Genomic DNA, 24,132 nt, shown 5'->3' on the forward strand with positions numbered 1-24,132 from the left:
CGTCTTTGATGCGCTATGTTGGACTTCCTGTAAGCAGTCAGAATCAGGGAAGTCAAACAATAAATGGCGTCTGTCTCATGCCAATGTAACTGAGGGCTTCAGGGTGCCCGCTGATGTCGTGGATGTTCAGTGTACATAAAGGATGGGAGCTATGGCTAGTCGGCTACAGAATGCAAGTTTATTGACGTGCATCACGTCCGTTTCTGCTAGCATCAGTCAAGACATCTTGTCAGCCCACACAACACACATTTCCGGCCTTCAAAATAAGACAGCTGTGGGCTACATCCTGTTTAGTTGCGGTAAAAAAAAAAAAAGGGTGTAGCTTACGCCAACCTTGAGGCAGCAAACAAAGTATACTAGTGCTAATATGGTAGATCAACGGGAACTATACAGCTAACATTATCATACTTTTCATTGACACATCTTTGACAAGATGTCTGTCTGATATTCTGCAGTCAGGATAGTGCATGTTTAAGTGCTGCAGCATCACATGCTCACTAACACATAAACAACAGCATGTGGAAATGTTTTTTGTATGAGCTTTTCAAAAGCAAACATCTTTTGTGAACGTGTACTCCTGTAGAAAGAAACTTCAAACATTTATGTTGAAGTTGAATGGTTTGATATTTATATACAGATTGAAAATCGCCTTGTAAGAAATTCATTGTAAAGTTCATAAAAAGTTCAGAACTCTGGTTAGCACCCTCATTAAAACCATTCAAACCTTTATGACCCTGCCTCTTAAGAGCATCAGAACCAGAAAAGGAACCGGATTCGTTCAAATTCAAAAGATGTGCAACCATAGCAAACAGTGTCGCTACCAGATGTGTCATCTCACTTTATTTTTTTTTCTTACAGGAGAGATTTCAAGTGAAGAACCCACCTCACACATACATCCAGAAAATACGAGGATACTTAGACCCCGACGTAACAAGAAAGGTTGGCGAGTGTTTTAACAACAAAGCGTCCAATCCTGTAAAGTAAAAAGTAGACAATATGCATAAATAACACCCTGTTTTATTTCTGTCTTCCAGAAGTTTCGCAGGAGGGTACAGGAGTCTACCAAAGTCTTAAGGGAGTTGGAAATATCTTTGAGAACAAATCACATTGGGTAGGTTTAATTTCCTTTCACTCGATCTTTTTTTTTTTTTTACTGTGTAAAGCTAAAGGAAACCCAATTCTTCTTCTCCCTTGTGAAGAATAGTCCTTTCTTTGCTCTCTTTGGTGCTCGGATCTACCGCCCATTGTTTTAAGTTGCCAAGCTCTGGAGCTTCACTTCATAGGACCAAGACTCATAACGCCCAGATGGTAGCCATTGTGCTGCTTCGTTCACTCCCCCATATAATGTTGAGCAGGAAGCTTTGTTGTGTATGCCAGAAGGGCAGGAAGGCAAGCTGACGAACCTTGTGAAACTTACAAATACACACTCAAAGTTACAACAAACAACGAACAGCATTTTTGATGAAATATGAAACATCACAAATGAAAAAACATTATAAAATAGCACACGCAGCAGCGCCAATTAAACAGCATAACTGTCATTATTATACCTGGTAATGCCATGTTTGCTGGCCACCAGGTAGAATTCATACAATACAATATGACAATGAAAATGAATGGCAAACTTGAGGCCGAAGCTACGTACTCCAAAAACAGCATTTTGAGACTACGCTGTGTTGATTATAAAATCCAAATTAGGAAACAGTGCCATTGGTAATGGTCAATGAGCATGCATGCAAGTTACATTGGAATACATCACATGTTACGATTCACAATTCCACTTTGGGTGCCTTTTGAGTTCCCACTGATATTCCAGGAGCAAAGAGAAGGTTTTTCCATAGCGATTAGTCTGAGTCCAAGGAAAAAAACAAAAACGTTTCAATGCGTTTCCCAGAAGAGGTGAAAGGCGGGATGGTTGTCAAGAGACTTGAGTGTGGATGGGGTCTTGTGCTTTATTACTGTCTGACTCTTATTCCTGACATTGCCAAGAAAATGTGAGCTATTTGCAGCTGAATTGAGGGAGAGGTGGTGAGAGAGAAAAGGGTCGGAGGCAAAGGGGGACCAAAGGGAGTTGGGGGGAGAGGTTGTAGACAGGAAACCAGTGATCATGCCCGCCTTCTTGTTCACCCCCTCCTCTTTTTTCCCCTTCGCCTAAACTGCTTTGTTCACCTTCCCTTATTTGTCTCCTCACCTCCCTTTCCCTTTTCCCCACTGTCCTTCCATCCAACACTCCTGCTTGCTTTCCTGTCTCTCAAGCATCTGTCTTATAAGCAACATTTGAAGTCTATTTTAGGGATCTTTAACCCAATACTTGGGAGAAGGGAGGGCGGAGATTGTTGATTATATTCCAAACCGAGCCTTGATCCTCTCTCATTCCAGTAATGATTCCCTTGTTTTGAGTGTCTCTGACCAGACAACTGGAGTTCAATTGGAAGGAAATGTGAGGCCTGTCCCAGTTTGCTTTCCGTTCCCGCTTTTGCTAAGTTTTTCCTGTCAGGGAAAGGGAGACCCCCTTCAGAGCTGGCTCGAAGCATAATACTGAACTATAGCTTGCTACCCTCATTTTTATGAGTGAGGCTACATGACACTAGCAGCCACATATCAACTGTATATCACAATAAGTTCATTTAAAAAAACGTTAAAACACAAGCAATTCATGTCAGATGTTTCTTGCTGCAGTAAAAGTAAAGCAACGTGTGCAACTAATTCATGTTCAGTAAATCTCATTTGAGCAAATTAGGGTATTTTTTTTACCCACTGCCGCTGTAATTCTGAGACTTTTTACTTTCCTCTCCACCTTTGCACATTTGACTCCTTCTCTCTCCTTTCCTACACTGAAGGATAAGGGTGTGCTCTTTCATTTCGGTGCCCTGCTGACCCTCTGTGTTCCCATTGCGTCATAGGTGGGTCAGGGAGTTCCTCAACGATGAGAACAGAGGTCTCGACGTCCTGGTGGAGTACCTCTCCTTCGCCCAGTGTGCTGTCATGTGAGTATTTTTACACACAGCCGCGCCTCGTGATTTTTGCCCTGAACTTTTCCGAAAAGCAACTGGGTTGAGTAGCGGTCGCTGAGTAAGCACGTTGCATCCTGCAGAGCCTAATGAGCTGTTTGTGCATGAAAAAGTGCCGTGGGAGCATTGCATTCTTTGGATGTGTTTGTTTACCTATTTGCATACTTGGCAAGCCGAATGCGGACAGATAATACAGTACATTATGTGGACACAAGTATTGGGACACCTGCCCATTACATCTACAGGAAAATGGAATAAAGTACGGAGTTGGTCTTCAATGGACGTTGTACAAGATTTTGGCATGAGGGAGTTTGTGGACGTTCATCTAAAAGGAAATTTGGGCATCAAATCACTGATGTTGGACCTGAGAGTGTGGCGCTCACACTGTCCCAAGATGTCCTTCCACACCAAAATGTTCCACTTTGTGGACGCTTGCTTTGTGCGCCGAGAAACACTGTCATGCTTCAACAGAAATGGGTCTGGCTGAAAATTTTCCCACAAAGTTGGAAGCTTGCAATTGTCTAAATTATCGTTGTAAGATGGATAATTAACATTCAGGGGGAATTAAGAGATCTAGCTCACCCTCTGATGAATAAAATATGTTAGAGGTGTGTGCCAAGGCTTTTGTCCATATGGTGTTGTGGCCTGCATGAGAATTTTCTTTGCCTGGCTTTATGATCCAGCTTGATGACAGTTCCTGTGATAACCCCCTTGCTGTCTTGCTCACCTAACCTCCCCTCCTGCATCTCATCGACACCACCCCGCGCCTCTGTGTCTGCCTGTATGTCTGTATATGGCCCAGGTTGGATTTTGAGGGGCTGGAGAATGGGGAGGATGGCTTCTTGGACAAGGCTAAATCTTGGAGCAGGTCCATAGAGGATTTGCATCATATGAGCTCTCAGCCCTTCTGCAACACACTGGTGCGCTCTGCCCGCCAGTCTGTCTTCCGGTATGTATCGCTGTGCTCGCTTGTGTCTGCTATTACCTGTTCCTGTTAATGACCTGCCCTGCTAACCTAATGAGAGCTTTGAACATGCATCAGCATGCTAGCCAGTCGTGCTAGTGCTGTTTGGGCCTGAATGGTCAATAGGTTATGAGCCCCTTGTCTTCAACACTTTGCTCAGATTATGAAGTGTATCTGTCTTCACACCCGAGCCAGGAAAGAGCAACAACTGTGATTGTCTGTCTGATTATTCTCTTGATTTCATTCAGCACAATATACAGCAGCTGTATGACCTGTAATTGAATAGTACATAATTATGTATTGCTCAGATAATTTGATAATTTGTTATATAAAAAATTATAATTACAAAAATATAAACTAAAGGTCGGCTTCTGGTTTAGAAAAAAAAACTATATTCTCTCTTTTTAATCATGAATAATTAATAAATTGATAATGATGACATGGTTAAGTCTTGCTTGGATAACGAAATCATTAAAAGAGATTCATCAAAATGTTGGCTTTGGGGTTTTAGATTAATTTAATTTAAAAATGCATCAGACAAAAATGTAAAAATGTACTAAATGCTTCATCATACAGAGAGCTGCATTTATGTTCTATTTGTTCTTATTAGTTATTTTGTACTTTTCTTCTGGCGTAAGGTAACCCATATAATAGAAACCCCATCTCTATATGATGCGCTGCATTTATAAACGTGTCTCTTACAGTGACACTAAAAATGGAGCGTCATGTTAATTGCAAGAAGAATATCAGAGTTTATGTTGTCTAGAATGTGGAGGTCTACCTGATGTAGTGGTCACTGAGTATATGTAGCCTACACTGATCTGTATACAGCACGCGAACAACGATGTTCACTGCATGTTGCGGCAGCACAAGCCAGTTACATAATTATCTCTTCTCGGACTTTCTGTTGACAGCGGCAAGAAAACCAAGCATCTCCCATCATGCATCTGTAACCTCAAAACATCAACGTTTTTTTTTGGTGTTTTTTTTTTTTTGCCAGACCTCATTCTCTCTCATGCAGTATTTACCCTCTCCATGTGATACACTTAAACAAGAGTCATGTGAATGGCAGATAAATAAATCAAATGAACAACACATTCAAACTGTTGAAATGTTCCCAACTAATAACTTTCACCATGTGTTGCAGCTATGGCTCAGTCTCCAGCAGCAAAACCATCAAGAACTCCCGACTTGTCAGCCAAAAGGATGACGTGCATGTGTGCATCATGTGCTTGAGAGCCATTATGAACTACCAGGTAACAAACAGTGTAGCTAAGGCGACCACAGGCTCACACACACTTGAGATTATGTATTTGTCATGACACTTGTGTGCTTCCTGTATGCTGAAGTGCTGCGTATGTAAATATATATATATTCATTTCTCATTGTCTCACCACATCCTCTTCTCTGTCTGTGTCCTCTTCATGCAGTATGGCTTCAATATGGTCATGTCTCATGCGCACGCTGTCAATGAAATTGCCCTCAGCTTGAACAATAAGAGCTCACGGTAAGAAGTGAGGCCTCGCCATCACCATGGACGCAGGGCTGGGTCAAACAATAGGGGACACCCTGCAGCCTGTTCATATGATATGCCTGTCTTTCTCCACGGTGCTCACTCCTTCTCTGAAGCTGGGATCAGAGGCCTCCATAAAGACTGCTAGAGGAATGTTTACTGAAAGGGGATTAGTGCTTAAAGCTCAGTGGCTGATCACTTCATAATGAAGGGGGACAAGCTCTTAAAAAGCTCTAAAGACCAACCCTTTCTTCAGCCCTTAGTATGACTACAGTAATCATAAACTCTCCATATTAGATGCACCACTTGTTTTGGAACTTTCTGTACTGTCCTAATGGGTTCCTCCCACACTTCCAGGACAAAAGCCTTGGTCCTTGAACTGCTTGCTGCTGTCTGCCTTGTTCGAGGAGGTCACGAGATCATCCTGTCAGCATTTGACAACTTCAAAGAGGTTCCCAACACATGCAATTTGAGATAGTTTTAAAAAATATATTCTTTTAAGACCAAACGCATTCAGTTAAGTGCATTTTTGTGTGGTGAATGATATCTGTAAAACTGTCGTGTTACGTAGCGTCAAGACATATAACGGTATATATTTTTTTACATATCCATAATATATATATATATATTAACTTTTCTATTATTTTGACAAAAATATTGAACGTCTCAAATAATGCATACACTTCCTAAATACAGGTAGCTACCATATTCTACATTACATGCATTCTACATTACAGTAGATTCAATGCATTCATTTCACTTGTGCCAACCATTTTTGGCTTTGCTGTATAATGTCATAAAAGAAAACAGAAATAAATAGACACGGTCCCAGTGCAAGTCAGTTAACATGCTTGTACAATATCGTTATCAGTCAAAACAGTGGCAAGTTTATATTGACTTACCAAACTTGTGTGGAAGATAGAAGAGTTTGAAGTTGAAACGTCTCTTGCAGCCTATTGCCAGTGCTTCAAAAAATAACACGTAAAAGGCCCCACATTACTTGGGGTGCATGGAGGCCTACAGGGCCAACATGGCGAGATGAAAGTTGAGGAGCTCTGGGAGCTTTCACCTCCACAGAGGGTGTGAGGGAAGCTCTGTGGCGGCCTGTCAGAGGTCATTAGCCTCATTAGGACACCAGATGTGAGCCAACCTTGAACAATGATAAGGATCAGCGCCCTGATGGGAGCCAGAGGACTGCAAATGCTTCTTCCTGTGCAGACATGTACATAACAAAACTAGAAAAAGAGCAAATGAACGCAGTCATCAAAACAAGATGTTATATTTAACATAATATTTTCGAAAAGTCTATTATTCAGTGGCGTAGAAGTTAAGAATGGTCGTACATTTTTATTTTATTATGGTATAAAAAACAGACTGGGAAAGTGGTTGTTTGCACATCTCTAGTGTATTAGGTCTAAAATATATGCCCCATTTTGTTATCTACAGTTGGCTCACTGGGTCAAAAACAGATTTTATTATAAATAGTAGACATAATGCTGCATTTAGCAAATCCCTGATGGTTTCATATAATTACTTTCTATTGCATTAACTTAATAACTAATATCGCTCAATACACATGAAAATTATTTTGTTGATAAGGAGAAAAAAAGTCCTAAATCCAGCCCCCACGACCCTAATGAGGATAAATAGCACAGAAAGTGGATGGATGGATTAGTAGTTTAGTAAGCAAATAGTCAGAGGGTTGACATATATGATTCTTACACCGCCCGCTTAAGGGAGTGGCAGTGGGAGAATGTTTGTTTTCCACGAAAGAATAAAAACAATTGTGTTCAGAGTCAAATTAAAGCAGCATATCAACATAAAACATAATGTAGACATAACAAAAAAAGAAAAGAATAACTTTTTTTTTTAGGTCTGTAAAGAAAAGCATCGTTTTGAGCGACTGATGGATTACTTCCGCAGTGAAGAAGGAAACATCGACTTCATGGTATGATCTGCTTTGTGTTCCACGTATTTGTTTTTCTGTGTGCAAGTCATTCATTCAATGAAATGGAAATATAGATCTAAATCTGTCTGTGTGTGGGGTCCAGGTTGCTTGCATGCAGTTCATCAACATTGTGGTCCACTCAGTGGAGGATATGAACTTTAGAGTCCACCTGCAGTATGAATTCACCAAGCTGGGACTGGATGACTACCTGGAGGTAACAATCAGAGGAGATAACGGTGACATTGTGTTAAGAAAGTTGTTGTTTTTTTTAAAGCAGCATTACCTGATGTGTTCTAATCAGTAGCACTAATTCTGATTCTCCCTGCTTTGTCTCAGAAATATAAACACACAGAGAGTGACAAACTGTCGGTGCAGATCCAAGCCTACCTGGACAATGTGTTTGATGTGGGTGGTCTTCTGGAAGACGCAGAGACTAAGAATGCAGCACTGGAGAAGGTGGAGGAGCTGGAGGAGCACCTGTCTCATGTAAGTCCACCACCCAGTCTAGACCACCAAGGCTGCTCACTGTGCCCAGTTATGATATTGCTGTGGTTCCCCCAGCTACAGTATATATATAACTTGGCTCTTTCAACATTATCATTAGAATTTACAGTGTTTGCATTTCATAAGTGGTTCGGGATAATTACGGGTTGGATAAAAGTTGGAAAATATGATGCATGTGACAATCCTAATATTGTTCTCATGCTTGCTCCTTCTTTCTGGGGCAGTTGCCTTTGCATCCCACGCTGCCGTGAAAAGACCGTCTTTGCATGGAAAAGGTCGTGGGCAGCCCTGACATCATTGAGGAATTTCATAACAAACTCTGCTCTCAGGGGTCAGGAATGATGAGGGAGGCTGAATTCCAGTGCAACATGTGCCATCGTTTCTATTCCAAAATAAAAGCTGCGTCACATGCTTGCTGCATCATGCTGCCGATATCATATTTCTCAATGAGGATGCTGAGTGTAAATAAGCGAGAGGGAGGGCGCGGACTGGGATGATGCTGTTGCTTTGAATATTGAATGAACCTCTCCTCGTCCCTTTGCTCTCGATGTCTCCTTTCCCAGGTGACCGAGAAGCTTCTAGAGGTTGAGAATGAAACAATGATGAAGGTGGCTGACTTGGAGAAGGTTCTCCTCCAGAAGGATAAGGATCTTCAAGCAATCCGGGTAAGCTTGCGATCATATTGCTGTAATATTGCAGAAAGGCTTGACTCTGTTAGCTGAAGCATTTAGCTCAATCATTGTGATAGCAGATGAGGTCAGCAGGAAGCAGGATGTTTCTTCAGCTTGCAAAGTCATGTGCTTTTTATCGCCCCCTGGTGACCACTCAGGAGACGTACGAGTCCACCAACACGCAGGTCAACACCCTGAGGAGGGTGATCAAAGAAAAGGACGCCGCATTCCAGAGGCACTTCAACATCGAGAGGCGGCTGCTGGAGCTGGAGCAGCAAGGCACCATCCGTCTGCACAAGAAACCCGATGGAGACATCGCCATCGAGCCACTTGGCGTTGGGGGTGCGGGTGGCGTGGTAGGAAGCGGCGGCCTTGGCATCCCCCTGGCTGACATTGGAGCTCTATCTTTGGGTTCAACAGCAGCCTTAACGGAACCGGGAGGACCGGACCCCAGTTTGCCCCCAGCCAGTGAAGCTCCACCCCCACCTCCTCCACCTCCACCGCCTCCTCCTCCTCTGCCATCTGCCACAGGTGGGCTTCCATGACATTTGGAGGGGGTGAAGTTCAGAGAGGTTTCAGTTCACCTCTCTTACTTATTCATGCTAGACCAAATAGAAATTGTCATAGCGGTGATCTGCTGCAGACAGGAAAGGGAAACCCAGCTTATTTCCTTTGTGCGTAGGCACAATGTCAAACTGAGTGACTAATAAAGGTACACACAAATATAACTGTGCACTTTTTCCAACAAATTCATTGCTTTAGCAACACTCCTTTGACTATTTTCTTGTATATTGTCAGTAAGCTTCACAGACTTTCAGTCATTATGTCACAGACTTTGTAATAATTCAATCAGCAATTCTGCCTTCTTCATTATGCACTGGTCATATCATTGGGCACACTCGCATGCTGTATACACTTTATTGTTTTGGTTGCAAGTTGCGGTGTAAAAATGTATGTAAAAAAGTACGATGCAGGGCAGTTCTACACACCTGCGAACTACAACCACAATCAAAACTTTATAGAGGTAGAATTCTTCATACAGCTCTTTTATCGGATCTCATTAGATTACGTACTTACAGTATTTACCCTTTTTTTGTTTTGACACACTTCCATCATTCAATACAGGCCCCACTGCACCAGTTCCACCACCACCACCACTTCCGCTGGCTCCACCTCTGCCTGAAGCTTCTCCTTCAGTCATCCTGAGTGTGGGTCTCTCAGGTAAAAAGGCTTTTTGTACCTATGAATTCAAATCAGTGCAGCCGGAGTAGGCAAACTCAATAAGTTCTTTCTTACAGCTATTAGAATCAAGAAGCCCATCAAGACTAAGTTCCGCCTGCCTGTGTTTAACTGGACCGCCCTCAAGCCCAATCAGATCAACGGCACCGTATTCAACGAGATCGATGACGAACGGGTGCTTGAGGTAAATCAAGCAGATCGGTGTCTTTGAGTTAAGAGAGAGAGCTAAGTGTCTCTATTTTAAATTCTGTGCAGGTACTGGATTTGGAGAAATTTGAGGAGCTATTTAAAACACGCGCCCAGGGTCCAGTTGTGGATACGTCGTGCACAAAGAGCAAAGTCGCTCAGAAAGCGGTAAACAAAGTCACACTGCTGGATGCCAATCGCTCCAAGAACTTAGCAATCACACTGAGAAAGGCTAACAAAACCACAGAGGAGATCTGCAAAGCAATAGAGAAGTATGCACTTCTGCATCTTTCATCCACATACGCATGAGCTCGATTCAACTAATAATCATGTCCGTCCAGGTTTGACCTGAAGGCCTTACCTGTCGACTTCGTGGAGTGTCTGATGCGCTTCCTGCCCACGGAAGCAGAGGTCAAGGTGCTGCGTCAGTACGAACGGGAACGGCGTCCACTGGACCAACTGGCAGAGGAGGACCGCTTCATGCTGTTGTTCAGCAAGATCGAGAGGCTCACGCAAAGGATGAACATCATCACCTTTGTCGGGAACTTTGCTGACAACATCAACATGCTCACGCCACAGCTCAACGCCATCATCGCTGCCTCTGGCTCAGTGAAATCCTCACCAAAGCTAAAAAGAATGCTCGAGGTTTGTTTTTTGTTGCTTTCTCTTGAACGGTAGTTACAAATGTTGATGGGCGTTGACAGGTTCTGCTCTGCTTGTAGATCATCTTAGCCCTGGGCAACTACATGAACAGCAGCAAGCGAGGGTGCGTTTATGGCTTCAAACTGCAAAGTCTTGATCTGGTGAGTAACACAGCAGACATTTGTTGACACTTGTGCTCATTTATCAAAGCGCTACAGGGTTTACTGCTGCCATGTTGTTTTGATTCATATGTTTTGCTGCACAGCTGCTGGACACCAAGTCTACAGACAGGAAAATGACGCTGCTCCATTACATAGCTCTCATTGTGAAGGAGAAATATCCTGAGCTGGCCACTTTCTACAATGAACTGCACTTTGTGGATAAAGCTGCAGCGGGTGGGTGCGCCTTCTCTCAGTTTCAACGGTTAGAATGTGATGATACACAGAGAAATGGCAGGTCTGTTTACGCATGTTAATGTAATTGTTACATTATTGAGGTATAGTGATGATAAAGCCAATCTTGAATGACATTCCGTCTTTTCTTGATTGATGAATTAATCCTGGTTATTGGGGGGGAGGAAAGGACCCAAAAGCCTGACAGAAATGCCGTAGTTTTATTAAGTATCTCTGGTATTAACTGTAATTGCATCCTGTAAAATGATTTGCAGTGGAAGTCATTGTTGCTGTGCTGCTTGCAAAATATGCAGGCAATGTCTGCTATACAGATTTGACCAAGTACAGGAACTTTGGAAATGCAAAAGAATCGCTACTTTTTGTGTCCGCCGCCATCACGTGTGTTAATTAGCATGTGAAGCGCCTTGAACGCCTTCTCTTTTGACTCAAGGGGCCAAATTACTCCACGTGAACAAAACATTGACATATATTTTTATGTTTATGTGTTTATGTGTTTTATTTGCAGCTTGACATTGTACAGTTATCTTTTTACCGGTACATGTTTTTTTATGACGTGGCGGTGGTTGAGCACTGCAAAATTTAAACTTTAAATTTTTTAAATTTTGACTCCCTTGTCAGGTTTTTAGTCAGCAGGTTCGGACAACATATCATGACATATATAAACTATATTTTATAAAGGCTTGTTATTTTGTTAGCGTTAGTGTTAACAATCTAGCCATAACCACTCCTCATTACAAATCATTTATTAAACCCCACCTGCTTTATGAAGGGTTCTTGTAAAATTGTATTTTAATTACTGCGTGAAATTATTAAAATTTTTAATCAGATTAATTACAGTTTCAAAGTAATTAATCATGATTAATCACCATGTCACGCTATGTGTGAGATATGGCAATTTTTACTGTATTTTATTGAAAGAAAGATAAATGACAGAGCAGGATGATATATATTTATGTGTTAGCAGCGCCAAATTAACTGAAAATTTAAATCATGTTAAGAGATGGCACACATGTCTGAAAATCGATTTACCTAACACTTCTTTCTTTAATAGCAGAATATTTGAATCACACTTTTAACTGTGTTATTATGAGCAATGAGGAGTGTTGTGCAAAGACACCACGTCATTTAAGTTGAATTCACGTGTTTTGAGTGAATTTTCTGGGATTTCCGAGCACACTGAAATGCAGCAAATTGTGCTTCCTCATTACAAGCTACAAAGTGAGTGATCAGAATATCCACTTATTGTTTTTCTTTGCATTTTTGGTTATTTAGACCACACATACACACATATTAAAGACATTGTTGTGATGTTCGGAGTGTCCATGAATGCATCTTGCAGTTTGTCTAGTGACAATGAGGAAGTGTTGGAATTGCACTTGTGTTGGTGTGTTCAGGTCAGAATAAAGTTATAGCCCCGCTGCCTTGATGCGTATGCGTTAGTTACGCTAAAAAAAGTAATATAATTAATTAAATAAATGTGTTACCGCCGTTAACGCGCTATTTTGGACAGCCCTAATTTTAATACTTTGAAAATAACATGTTTGCGTGGCTGTGCTTGAAGTGTCACTGGAAAATGTGCTGCTGGATGTGCGAGAGCTGGGCAAAGGCATGGAGCTGATCCGCAGAGAGTGTAGTCTCCACGACCATTCGGTCCTCAAAGGCTTCGTCCAGGCCAGTGACTCACAGCTGGACAAGCTGCAGAGGGATGCCAAGACTGCGGAGGTATTTGAGGCCACTCTGCTACAAAATAATCTCCTAGCAGAGACACACAAATATAGACATGAAGCAAACCTGTGTCGTAGATACTGCTCAGTGACCTCTGACATGATTGCAATATTGATTCATCTCCGCTACTGTCCTCCTCCCAATGCTAGGAAGCCTTCAATAATGTGGTGAACTACTTTGGAGAGAGCGCCAAGACGACTCCACCCTCTGTATTCTTCCCGGTGTTTGTGCGCTTTATCAAGGCATACAAGGTGAGCACACAAGTAACATCTCACGTATCTGTCTTTACTCCTACACTCACACAGTGTGGAGATTTCAGGAAGTTTCTTGGACAGACGCTTGGATGCTGTCCGTCTTTCTCTGTCGGAGCAGAGAAGAGTAGGGCAGAATTTTGTCCGCCCCAGTGCCACAGGACGTGGCGCACAGTCTGAGGCCAAATAACAGGAAAGGCCAGCTGGATTTGACTGTAGAGCTGCAGCTGGGGTGTTTAGACGGCTTCTTCCCTCTCGTCGTGGACAGCCTCGCCCTGCCCCACCACACAGCACACTTCCTCAGATTGTTCTCACTCCAGATTTATGGGATCTGCTTACGGAAATGTGCAGCACAAGAAATTCTGCGTGCACGTGTCTCTTTCACTTCGGGGTCTATCCAAGGAATAGTTTAACAGGGATTTCTTGCTTTGAGTTAAGTGAGAAGATCCAAACACTGCGTCTCCTCTGATGCACGCCAACAGAAAGTTCATTACAAGTCTGTGGAATATTTTTTGTGTAATCCAACAAACAAATGACAATGAAACTATTCTGCAAGCAACATGTAACATATTGAAGACATTTACAACAGTGTTTATGTTGATAGGTGTGTGATTCTTGTTTTCCTTCTTTGTCCTCGAATGGCCGACCAGCTGCATTGCCTTTTATTTGACTTTCTTGTTGATCCTGTGCTTCATCTCAACAGGATGCCGTGGAGGAAAACGAACAAAGGAAAAAGCAGGAGGAAGCAATGAGAGAAAAGTTACTGGCTCAAGAAGCCAAACAGCATGACCCTAAGGTATCGTCCAATTGTATGCCAGTCCGTGGTGCTAAATTAAGCATTGTGGTGTGTCCACAAAGCACACTGAACACTACTAAAATATTCTGGTGGTTTGGGTTCAGGTTCAGGCCCAGAAGAAGAGGCACCAACAGCAGGAGCTGATTGCAGAGCTGCGCAGGCGACAGGCCAAAGACCATCGGCCCGTGTACGAGGGCAAGGATGGCACCATAGAGGACATCATCACAGGTGGGCCAGACAGCACCTCTCTGAGGTCCCGTGCGGGCGCTTCCGGCCACCCCGCTCGTCACGGTCCCAGGATGACAGTGGTCATTCACTGTTCAGCTCCGTTAAAGTGCACCTTGTGCTATGTGGTACACACACCGTCACATCTGGAATCCAGCACGTAGCGTCAGTCAGTGTGTTTATTCCATGATGTGCTGTTTGGATACGTTCTCAAATGTCTCAACAGCGTGTCAAGCAGTTTGATTCCAAGTGTTCTTGGGAGAGGCCATTACTTCCTCCCTAACTAGATTTATATTCACCTTAAAGAGGACCTGTAATGCTCATTTGTAAGTCTAGATTTCAAATATACATTTAAAAATGTACATGCAAACCTTTTATATTGCAAGGAAGTTGAAATGCCACACACCTCACTAAAAGGCAGTAGCGTCATGGCATTTGTCCCAGCTAATAAATGACGGAAGGTACAGTATAAATGTTAATATGTAATTGAATAAGTGAAGAAAGGTATGTTATATTGGTATAGCATTCATTTAAAAATAACTAAAATGATGACAATGTTGTTTTTAAAAGTACAGAAGAAAAAATGTTCTAATCCGCATTTGCATGGTATTATCAATTGCAATGACAAAACGCAAGTGGAAAAGACAAATACAAAACAGGAAAAACAACGGCAAATTGGAAAAAACAAAGACGATACGTATTCCCTTTTTAATTTTGGCACTCCTGTGATTCCATAGAGCCATGCTGTCAAACTGAAACCACTGGAGGTTTTACAGATTTCGGGACAGAGTGCGTTCCTTGTCGGCTCAATACGGTTGTTGTCAACCCTACGTGCCACAGCACACATGCACATTGGTGTCATATCTGTGTTGTCGTGACATTGTCATGTCGCCGCCGCACGACAACCGCTGAAATAAAGCATATAGGACCAATACTTACCTATTTATCAGTGTTCATGTCAAACCTGTATCAAACTTTGACACATTTTTGAACCAGATTTACTTAGTTACTATCAAATGACTTCAACAATTGATCATGTTCAATATTTCAAGTTAATGAAGATTAAAAAAGTGTGCATGAGTAGCGGTACATGGCTTCCAATCAAACGTCTGAACGCGGGTACCGTGGTTGGCCAAAAATAGTGCTGTGTTAAGAAGCAACACTTTGATAAAGACTTATCAACAGATAAGCACAAAATCATTCATACCATTTTTTGTTTTGGTAAAAATGTTTCTTTGAAACATTGTGTTAGAGTTTATATTTTTCTTTTGAATTGGAACATTTCATGAATTTGTATCATTTGACAACATGTTCCATGTCCAAAATGAGTCGTACTCTTTGCTAAGGCACACATGTTTAATAGTGTAAATGGATTGTTGATAAGAATGCGCTACATCTGCTAGAATGGTGCGAAGGATAGCATTTCCTTAAAGCCACCGCTACTTTGCAAAATGTAAAAAGCAATGAAAATGGAGAGTAATAATAATAGTCCAAATAAGTCACAGCATAATAGGTCCTCTTTAAAAATTCACCATGTAGGCTCTCTGTAGTAACGTAAAGTAGCCCCAGGGTTAGCACACATAAGCTAATAGCTCATTAACCAGCAATTCAATGTCACATTAATGACGTTTATGTTTTTCTACCCATGCTGCTTTGATCAAGAAGGCCTCCTTAATGCTGTGTGAATGTGGTCCAGTATTTGCCGCCCCTCCTCTCCTGACAAAGACGATGTTCTCTCTGCCCTCCTCCTCCCCCTCAGTACTGAAGAGCGTGCCCTTCACAGCCCGCACGGCTAAACGTGGCTCACGGTTCTTCTGTGAAGCCAACCTCTGCGACGACGCCAACTGCTAGCCCCTCCCCCTCTTAATGCCAAGGTTGTCCAGGTGTTTCTTGTATGCACCCCCCCCCTTTCACCACCTCCTCTGCATGCGGCATGATACCCGTCACCCAATTCCAGCAGCACAAGCAGCGTGCACTAACATGGGCCGTCATGCTGTTTGTGTTCCACTTGAGAGGACTCCTATCTGGTGATAAGAGTCAGCCAAACCTCTTTGTAGTGTGTTCAAACGCACACAGGCTGATACACTCATGAGCAAAGATAGCAGAGAAGAATTATTGAGGCCAAGCTTCATGCATGGAATATAAGCGGCTGCGCATTGTTACAGTATTAGGATTCTTTTTCCCCCGATGAAGAGGTTTGGCTGCTTTGTTATGTATGCTGTGTTCCATGACTGACTAACTGGTTTGGTGTTGGTTTCCCGCTAACATGTGACTCTTCTTTCCTCGACCACCGATTGTTTGTCTCCAGCTGAACTGAAGATTTTTGACAGTATTTCCTAAAAAGAGGGTAAGAAAGGTAGCATGGCCGAAACCCGTTTGTGCTGCTGCGGTGATGTCAGCTGCTTCAGCCCTGTGCTTTGGGTGCAAACCATAAAAATATACTGCACATCATTAAGACACAACAGAAATAGGCCGGCCTGATTGATTATTAGATCACTATGATCAGTTTGTGTCAATTTTCAGCTCAGTATCATCCCATTTCGATGCATAACCAAGCCTTTATGCAGTGTACCATGATCATCGTTATCACCCATTCCTCTATGTTGCATGTTGTCTAGTGTTTATTCAACTGTCACCTGTCCCACAAACAACGTTTTGTCCTGTGCTAACTGTCGCCCGCGGTGTGCGCTACGGCTATTTGGTCAACAGGCTCTAGAATCAACAGTGATAATGCGCACGGTGATGATATCATAAGATAAATCACACCACAAAGACATTATGAGCACAATCTCATGACAGATCATAGAAGAGTTGTGTCAAAATTGATCCCTGATAAAGTTGATAGTGTTTGCTTTTGGTTCACACATAAATTGAACCATATGTTTATCATTGTGAACGCGGTGTTGTAGAATTGCATTGCATTAGACCACCAGCTATTTACAGTACAGTACAGTAGGACCTTGGCTTCCAAGTTTGAATGTGAAGTTGATTCATTCACTGTCATTAAATTCCTGTTAGCTCCATTTTCCAGGCTCAAACTGTCCCCATGATGAAATGTTTCCTAACTGTACCCGCAATGTTGTGACTAACATCTTAACATCCCTAATTGTCACACAAGCTTAAAGAGAAGTTAACCACAAAATGCAATGAAATAGACGTTGGTTACACAATGCCACTGTCACCTAGTGATGTTTTCTAGGTACTGCTGGCATGAACAAGTGCAGCAGGCGGTATAAACACACGTCCGTGGCAGTGCGGTTGCTTCGTCAGTACTTAAGCAATCGATGCCCAACCTGGTTGGCTGTGAACTAGAAAAAAATACACTTTTCTGTGCAGAAAATTGACATCACAATCACGCTGATTCAACTTCTCATTTTTTGTTTGACTTTTAAGGCCATAAACTGTTGGTTGAACTTGGACTTTGGAGGTCCCGCTGTATTTTGAGTCTCTCATCCAGTTTGCAATTCTGTGCCACTGCAAGCACGATAATGAGCATATTCTTAAACTAATTATCAAATCACAACTCAGAATTATTGTCTTTGTTCATTTGCAGCTCTTGATGTCATTAGATGTTGCGAGTGTTCATAATGTTGTGGACCGTGGGTGCATATATTATAAATAACAACAATGTATAACATTTCCAAAGATGAACGTTAGGGGTGTCACAAGATCTCAAGAGATTAAAATGGGACAAGATTTCGCATTCAGGAAAAAAAAAAACCTGTCTTGTTTGCACTGTTGTCTGGACAGACAACAATAAATGAATGAATTAATTAATCACACGATAAATGAAAATTAACTAGCTAATTTTGCCGGCATAAAAAAATTGCAATGTGCATGCATGCCGGGTTTCCTCGCCTCTCGCCTCCAAAAAAGGAAGGAAGAGAGTTCACTCATTGCATTGGCGCGTTTATGGTTAGAACAAGGGCGTGAGCGGAGTGAGCCCTTTTGTCAGTCATACGGTCTCTTTGTCCCGGTGGGGACATACGCACGCACAGAAGAGTGCAACATAGAAATGAAAATGAGTAGATTGCAACATAATGTCGTGTGGTTTTTCATTGTGCTTTTCTTTAAAGTGATGTACAAATCTTGTCTCGTCTCATGACACCCCAAATGAATGTTGATTCTTGTCGTAGCAACTGAAGAGCTTGTTGACCATCGTACTGTCAGTGGAATAATGATAGTCACCGTCCTTTACTGCTGCAATATTTCATTCCTAAAGCTTTGAATTTCAATTGACTTTCAATTGACTTTCCAGTGAGCTGAAGTCCAAGGCTATGGCAATGTGCTGTTATTCATTGGTTATCGTAACCAAGGAGCATATAGGACTATCTTATGTTGTATATAATAATTACCTGTGGGTCCGCTAACACGTGTCCCCCTCATCCCGTCTCTCACCCCTCCCTCTTTTCATGCCTACTCACAGATCTGAGAAACCAGCCTTACCTGAGAGCTGATGCCTTGATCCGGAACGGTTGGAAGAGACCCTAAACCACTTATTCATCCCTTTTCTGCCCTCTCCCCCGCTATAACCCTCCTGCCCGTGTCGGCTGCTGGTCTGTTTTGACCCTGAGGCTGCACATGACAAAGACTGAAAAAACGTGGGGAACAGGACAGAGGCTGTGTTTTAGCTGGGTAATTTATTTATTTATGGAGGCCTTTTACAGCCACTTCAAGCGAGGGAAGCACAAAGGGCCATTCTCTCGCTGCAGGCATTAGACTTTCTCCGCCACAGAGTACAGGTGAGCGAAGCGTGCCAATGTGCATCTCATTTCCTTGCAACTGCACAAAGACGTGGACTCCGAGGCAATCAAACGGAGGTGTCGCCTATGGGACTCTTGCAAGAGAGACATTTCTTCCTGGCTGTGTCGTCATAATGCACACATGATTGCCAGTTGTATCCGGGAGATTCTGCTAAGCCAAAAAAAAAAAAAAATCCAAACGTCTCATATTTTGCATATGTGCCTTTGGTGTAAACAGTGTTATGTCTTAATGTGTGTATTTTACACTTTGGAAGAATGTATTTTTATTGCCTTGTACTATAACATTGGCCTTATGATAGTGAAATCAATATGCAAATGTTTAGTTTTTTCAGAATGCAGAGGGATGCAAAAAAAAAAAAAGCCTCCTGACTGACTGTTTTGCATCAATGTGTGCCTTGTCTGAGCTCGACAACACTTTCTGCCACTTCGGAAGTGACAAATGTATGAAGATTGCTGATGGACTGCGCTCAGCGAATGTGGTGACGGATGAAGGATGTTTTCATTTGTTCTCATGTCTCTTCCATTTATCTCAGTGGAGATGGAGACGACAAAGGGAGGGACCCTTGTTACACTACTTCCTATGACCAATTAAAAAGCTGACTATTAATATACTGTACAATCAAATCAAGAAATTTACTAGAAAAATGATCTTGCATGGATTGTTTTCTTTGTAATGAAGATGAATTATGTAAAAACTACAATATCAAGCATTTTCTCCATGTTCATATTTTATTTTTTTAATGGTCAAATTCTGGTGTTTTCCAGCAAGAAATGTCACCCTTGTCCCCTTTTGCCTCTCTAAATGACAGACATGAGCCACTGTACATTTCTACTATAAAAATCAATTTAATTTCTTATATCAAAAAGAAATAGAATCATAAAAACAATCAGAACCACATGTATCCATGTGGGTTTTTGCCAATACATGTCTCCAACTGTAAGATGATTGTTTTAATTTACATGATCAGATGCTTAAAAAAAAACTGTTAAAAGCTGAGGGCTAAAACAACTATTCCTCTAGAATGACTGAGAATGTGTGTGTGTTTGTGTGTATGTGTGAGCACCATGCAGAGTTATATGGCAGATTAGGGCCCACGACCGTTAAAGCTGTGCGGCCAACAGTGCGACACAGCGAGAAGAACATTCTTAAAACAAACAGATGGTTAGCATTAGCAGCATAGCAAAGGATTTAACAAAGGAATGCTTATCAGGAAGCTGATCAGTCTCCATCTTGGGAATGCACTTAACTGTGAGCATTAACCTAAATTGCATGTCCACGTAATTACACATAATTCAAAAAACAAAAAGAGAGAAAAGATGTTCTCCCATGGAAGTACCATTCAATGATCACCCCGGCCTTTCCTCAAAGTACAGTTGCGGTCAAAAGAGAAGGAACCAAAAAAACTCAATGCAACAATTTTCGGCTAATTATTTCTCACAAGCTTGTCGTCACTCGAGCAAAGAACCGTCCCAACATACTGTAATCTGCCTTCTTTCCAAGCGTGTCCTGCAGTAAACCAAGGCCACAGTGTCCATCCCAGACATTTCATCCTGGAATGTGGACTTTGTTACAATCATCATCATCATCATCATCATCCAGCACTCACACACTTAAAAACTGTTAAAAAGTACAGACTGCTATTTGTTACTGATGTTCCTGGGTATACTTTCAAGACACTTTGTTTATATATCTTTATATATATGTATGTGTGTGTGTGTGTGTGTACTGTATCATCTATATGCAAATATATATAACTTTAGTCTGTGCAAGGAGGTGAAAGACAATCACTTGAATGTAGCAGGACAATGCTACGCCCTCCACATGTTCATGTTGTGTGCAGGAGAAAAAAAACAAAAAACATCTCATCTGTTCCGAGTTGGACCTCCAGCAGCAAACAAGACCTCATCCACCGCACAAGAACTAAATTGGCAATGTCTTCTAGGATGGAAGAATATTCCTACCTTTCCCAACTTTACAAGTCATACAAAAATAAAAAAAAATTAAATAAAATTGTTCCACTGCAATTTCTATCTCTATCTTTTACATTTGCACAGAGGTAGAGGCTATATGAGTGAGAAAGAGAGGAGGGAGAACTGCTGGGAGGTGAGCAACATTTTAAAATGAATGAGTAAATGTCTATAAAATGCTTTCGTTTTCATCACCCGATGATCTTTTTTCTTGTCGTCAGAGAACAAAACGTAATACTGCAATCACTTAGAAAAGTAGTCCTTCATTTTATACATTTTTACAGTGTTCCAGATTTTTTTTGTGTGTTTTTCTGTGTTGCTTTTCTTTTCAGGTGGTAAAGGCATAAAGATGAGAGAGCTTGTTGGCTCAGCACTGGTCGGGCAGGGCGATGCTGGCACAGTTCAGGCAGGGGGTGGGGGGGATGCGAGGCCTCTACGCCAGGGGGTCGCTCATGCTCTCATCGCCCTGGGAGAGGAGCTCCTTCTTTTCATCTGTGCTGGCCAGAGAGTTGTTGCTGTTGTGGGCGCCCATGTACAGGCTGGCGTACACGGGGTTGGTGAAGTTGGTGGGCTGCACAGCGAAGACAGTAACATGTTAGAACAAACACCCTGGAGGTCATTTCCATCAAAAATAGTTTATGCCCAACTTCTTCCACATGTACTGGACTGTTTTTTTTTTTAAAGCTGATGTCATGTCAAGAAAGAAAGTAATGGGGAGATCCATACTCAACGTTTCTGGTATGGATTCTCATATAACAATAAGAATATTTTTGAAACATTTCAGACCGATGTGTGTTCAACAGTAGTTTGAATTAGTAACATGCCATGATGAAATTGCAGCTATGGGTCTTAATGATATCGTGTTGGCAGGAACAATCGTATTAACCTTAATAACAAAATTAGGCCTGTCGAAGTTAACAACGGAAATTTCCTTTAACGACACTATTTTTTGTTGACGCACGATGAACATGCACACGGTCTGTTTGACCCTCAGCCCACAACGTAGTTTGGGGAAACGCAGCGGTGGTTTTGGAGCCACAAGTGGGAACAAATATTGAGCAGAAATGGACTAAGGAAAGAGTATTTTGAATGGTAAGTTTAGCTTCAAAGCCCTGGCAGATGGAGAGTTTGCATGTTCTCCCCACATTCCAAAAACATGCATGTTAGGTTCATTGGTGACTCTAAATTGTCCATAGGTATGAATGTGAGTGTGAATGGTTGTTTGTCTAAATGTTCCCTGCGATTGGCTGGCAACCAGTCCAGGGTGTACCCCGCCTGTCGCCCAAAGTCAGCTGGGATAGGCTCCAGCATACCCCCGCCACCCTAACTAGGATAGCGGCATAGAAAATGGATGGATGGATGGATGGATTGCTATAATGTACGCATTGCTACTATTTACATCTATTCTATTATTTACATTTATTTATCTATTATTTACATTTATTTATCTATTATTTATGTATCTATTATTTACTATTTACATCTCTTCTGTCACGGTAAGCTACGGCGAATGCACGACCATCCTTTTGCGGCCAGCCCAGGCTCTCTCGATGTTTAACAGACGGACTGTCAACAGGTTGCTAATCTTGCGATACCTGGTGCATGTCCCTACAATCAATTAATGTAAGGATTTATGGCTGATTCTTATCAATCCGGGAGGCTTCTACCGGTGCAACCGTATTTCTCGCTTGTCAAACTGGACAGCCGGCCACATTGGTTTATTGTTCACAACCCTAGTACGAGAGCTGCAAAATAGCCATGACATGACATGCAAAAGGTATACTTGTCCAAATCAAATAAATAGATGAAAACGAAATGAAATAACTGATCAGTAAAAAGTTAACAAAACCCACCAATTTTAGGATAAAATAAGTAGTTGGTATTTTGATTTGATAACCGCATTGGCCTGAATATAAGATGTGTGGCTTAAAGGTTGAAAAATGAGCAAACAACAGATGAGGAGTTACTATGTTGCTAACTTAAGAATAATAATGATCAATGAAGCAGTCATCAAACAGCTGCTAAGAAATACTGTATATCCCTTTTGTTACTGCAATCTACCAGTTGTGTTGATATGAACATCATGATTTTTACTTTTTTTGGTCTTGGATTTTGCCTTAAAAAATTGTTTTCCAGAAAGGGGTATTAAAAAGGAGTAGTTGTCTTACATTCAGGGTTATCAAATACAGTATATATTTCCCAAATCTGTTTCTTTGACAAATGTTGGTATCAGTCATACCGAGGTCTGTTTTGCTTGGCATCACTAATAAAACAGCATAAATGGATCTTAACACTGGATTTCCTTCTGTGATGTTACCTTCTCTGGGTCCAAAGCAAAGTCCGAATCCAGGAGCTCCCCAGCATCATCATCAGGGTCTCCCTCATAGATTTTGTAGGCGGGGTTGCCAATCTCAACATTCATGGCACCATTAGTCATGCGGTGATGCTGGAAGCCCTTGGCCCTGCAACAATAACAAAAAACACACAATTGGAGTTACCGTAAGGACAATACATTAGGGAAAACAGCAACGAGAGACCAGCAACATACAATTAAGACAATAACTTTATCAAATTAGTCTTTTTAGGTCAAAAGACCCATGTGATTAAACCTTGAGAAAATACTGCAGCATGTCTGCTGTGTAGAATGCCATCACGCCATCATTATGAGTTACTGTTGTGTTATGTCTCGGTACACTCAACTCACGAGACGAGACGCTGCATGATATTGGGTTCACGAGAATGAGATGAGACAATATTTTAACATTACTTTTAAGAAAACTACATTGACAAAATATAGGAGTGGACAAACAGACTTTTTTTTTTTTTTAACCGAGTCACAAAACAATGCAGGTACATTTTTAGATGTTTATAACTTTGCATGCGTGACCTACGCATGATGCTTTTAACCGTTGAACACTTTTCCACAAATTAGAACAAAAAGTAAAAACTATAACTTAAAATACTGATGGCAGTTGTAGCTACTACTACTAATCATTCATGTTGACGTGTAGTTATGTAAAGACACACGGAAAATAGACTGCAGATTGCAGTGCAGTAGATTGTTTTTAACGTTCACGCTTTAAAAAAAAAAGAAAAAAAGAACTACAGTTCCCATGATGTGACGAACCAGGAAGTGAAAAAAGTCCGAAGTATTCCGAAATGGGCGCTATATCACATGTTTTGATAGAAGTCATATTCAGCGATCGTGTCTTGAGCTGCATATGACTTAACATTTTATCAAATGTGTAAGGTTAATCAAATGTAGAATTACTACAGCTTCTGTTTGGACATTACACCGTCACAGCTACTGAAA

General features: G+C 41.6%; 2 protein-coding genes across 10 annotated transcripts in view; one reads left to right on the plus strand and one right to left on the minus strand.

Annotated features, from left to right (window-relative positions):
• The window catches only part of fmnl3 (formin-like 3), a 34,185-nt gene extending 13,332 nt beyond the window's left edge, over positions 1-20,853 (plus strand). The window contains exons 3-26 of one of the 5 annotated variants that reach the window (XM_054785914.1): positions 859-939; positions 1,035-1,111; positions 2,904-2,987; positions 3,814-3,960; positions 5,123-5,231; positions 5,406-5,482; positions 5,846-5,939; positions 7,362-7,436; positions 7,540-7,650; positions 7,773-7,922; positions 8,504-8,605; positions 8,770-9,142; positions 9,737-9,832; positions 9,910-10,034; positions 10,106-10,308; positions 10,378-10,681; positions 10,759-10,839; positions 10,944-11,073; positions 12,653-12,813; positions 12,966-13,067; positions 13,771-13,863; positions 13,968-14,091; positions 15,848-15,971; positions 18,515-20,853. In XM_054785914.1, the coding sequence (XP_054641889.1) occupies positions 859-939; positions 1,035-1,111; positions 2,904-2,987; positions 3,814-3,960; positions 5,123-5,231; positions 5,406-5,482; positions 5,846-5,939; positions 7,362-7,436; positions 7,540-7,650; positions 7,773-7,922; positions 8,504-8,605; positions 8,770-9,142; positions 9,737-9,832; positions 9,910-10,034; positions 10,106-10,308; positions 10,378-10,681; positions 10,759-10,839; positions 10,944-11,073; positions 12,653-12,813; positions 12,966-13,067; positions 13,771-13,863; positions 13,968-14,091; positions 15,848-15,939 (2,991 nt within the window). In that variant the 3' untranslated portion in view covers positions 15,940-15,971; positions 18,515-20,853. Of the gene's footprint in view, positions 1-858; positions 940-1,034; positions 1,112-2,903; positions 2,988-3,813; positions 3,961-5,122; positions 5,232-5,405; positions 5,483-5,845; positions 5,940-7,361; positions 7,437-7,539; positions 7,651-7,772; positions 7,923-8,503; positions 8,606-8,769; positions 9,143-9,736; positions 9,833-9,909; positions 10,035-10,105; positions 10,309-10,377; positions 10,682-10,758; positions 10,840-10,943; positions 11,074-12,652; positions 12,814-12,965; positions 13,068-13,770; positions 13,864-13,967; positions 14,092-15,847; positions 15,972-16,396; positions 16,436-18,514 lie in introns of all 5 variants that reach the window. The other 4 variants (XM_054785931.1, XM_054785905.1, XM_054785942.1 and 1 more) reach the window with 4 other exon arrangements.
• lrp1ab (low density lipoprotein receptor-related protein 1Ab) overlaps positions 19,560-24,132 on the minus strand; it is a 114,032-nt gene continuing 109,459 nt past the window's right edge. For all 5 annotated transcript variants that reach the window (XM_054785859.1, XM_054785893.1, XM_054785885.1 and 2 more), the window contains 2 exons: positions 23,137-23,281; positions 19,560-21,390 (listed from right to left, as the gene is read on the minus strand). In XM_054785859.1, coding sequence (XP_054641834.1) covers positions 21,253-21,390; positions 23,137-23,281 — 283 coding nt within the window. In that variant the 3' untranslated portion in view covers positions 19,560-21,252. The remainder of the gene's footprint in view (positions 21,391-23,136; positions 23,282-24,132) is intronic.

This window comes from Dunckerocampus dactyliophorus, chromosome 1 (assembly GCF_027744805.1).
Source record: "Dunckerocampus dactyliophorus isolate RoL2022-P2 chromosome 1, RoL_Ddac_1.1, whole genome shotgun sequence".
In the NCBI taxonomy this organism is placed as follows: domain Eukaryota; kingdom Metazoa; phylum Chordata; class Actinopteri; order Syngnathiformes; family Syngnathidae; genus Dunckerocampus; species Dunckerocampus dactyliophorus.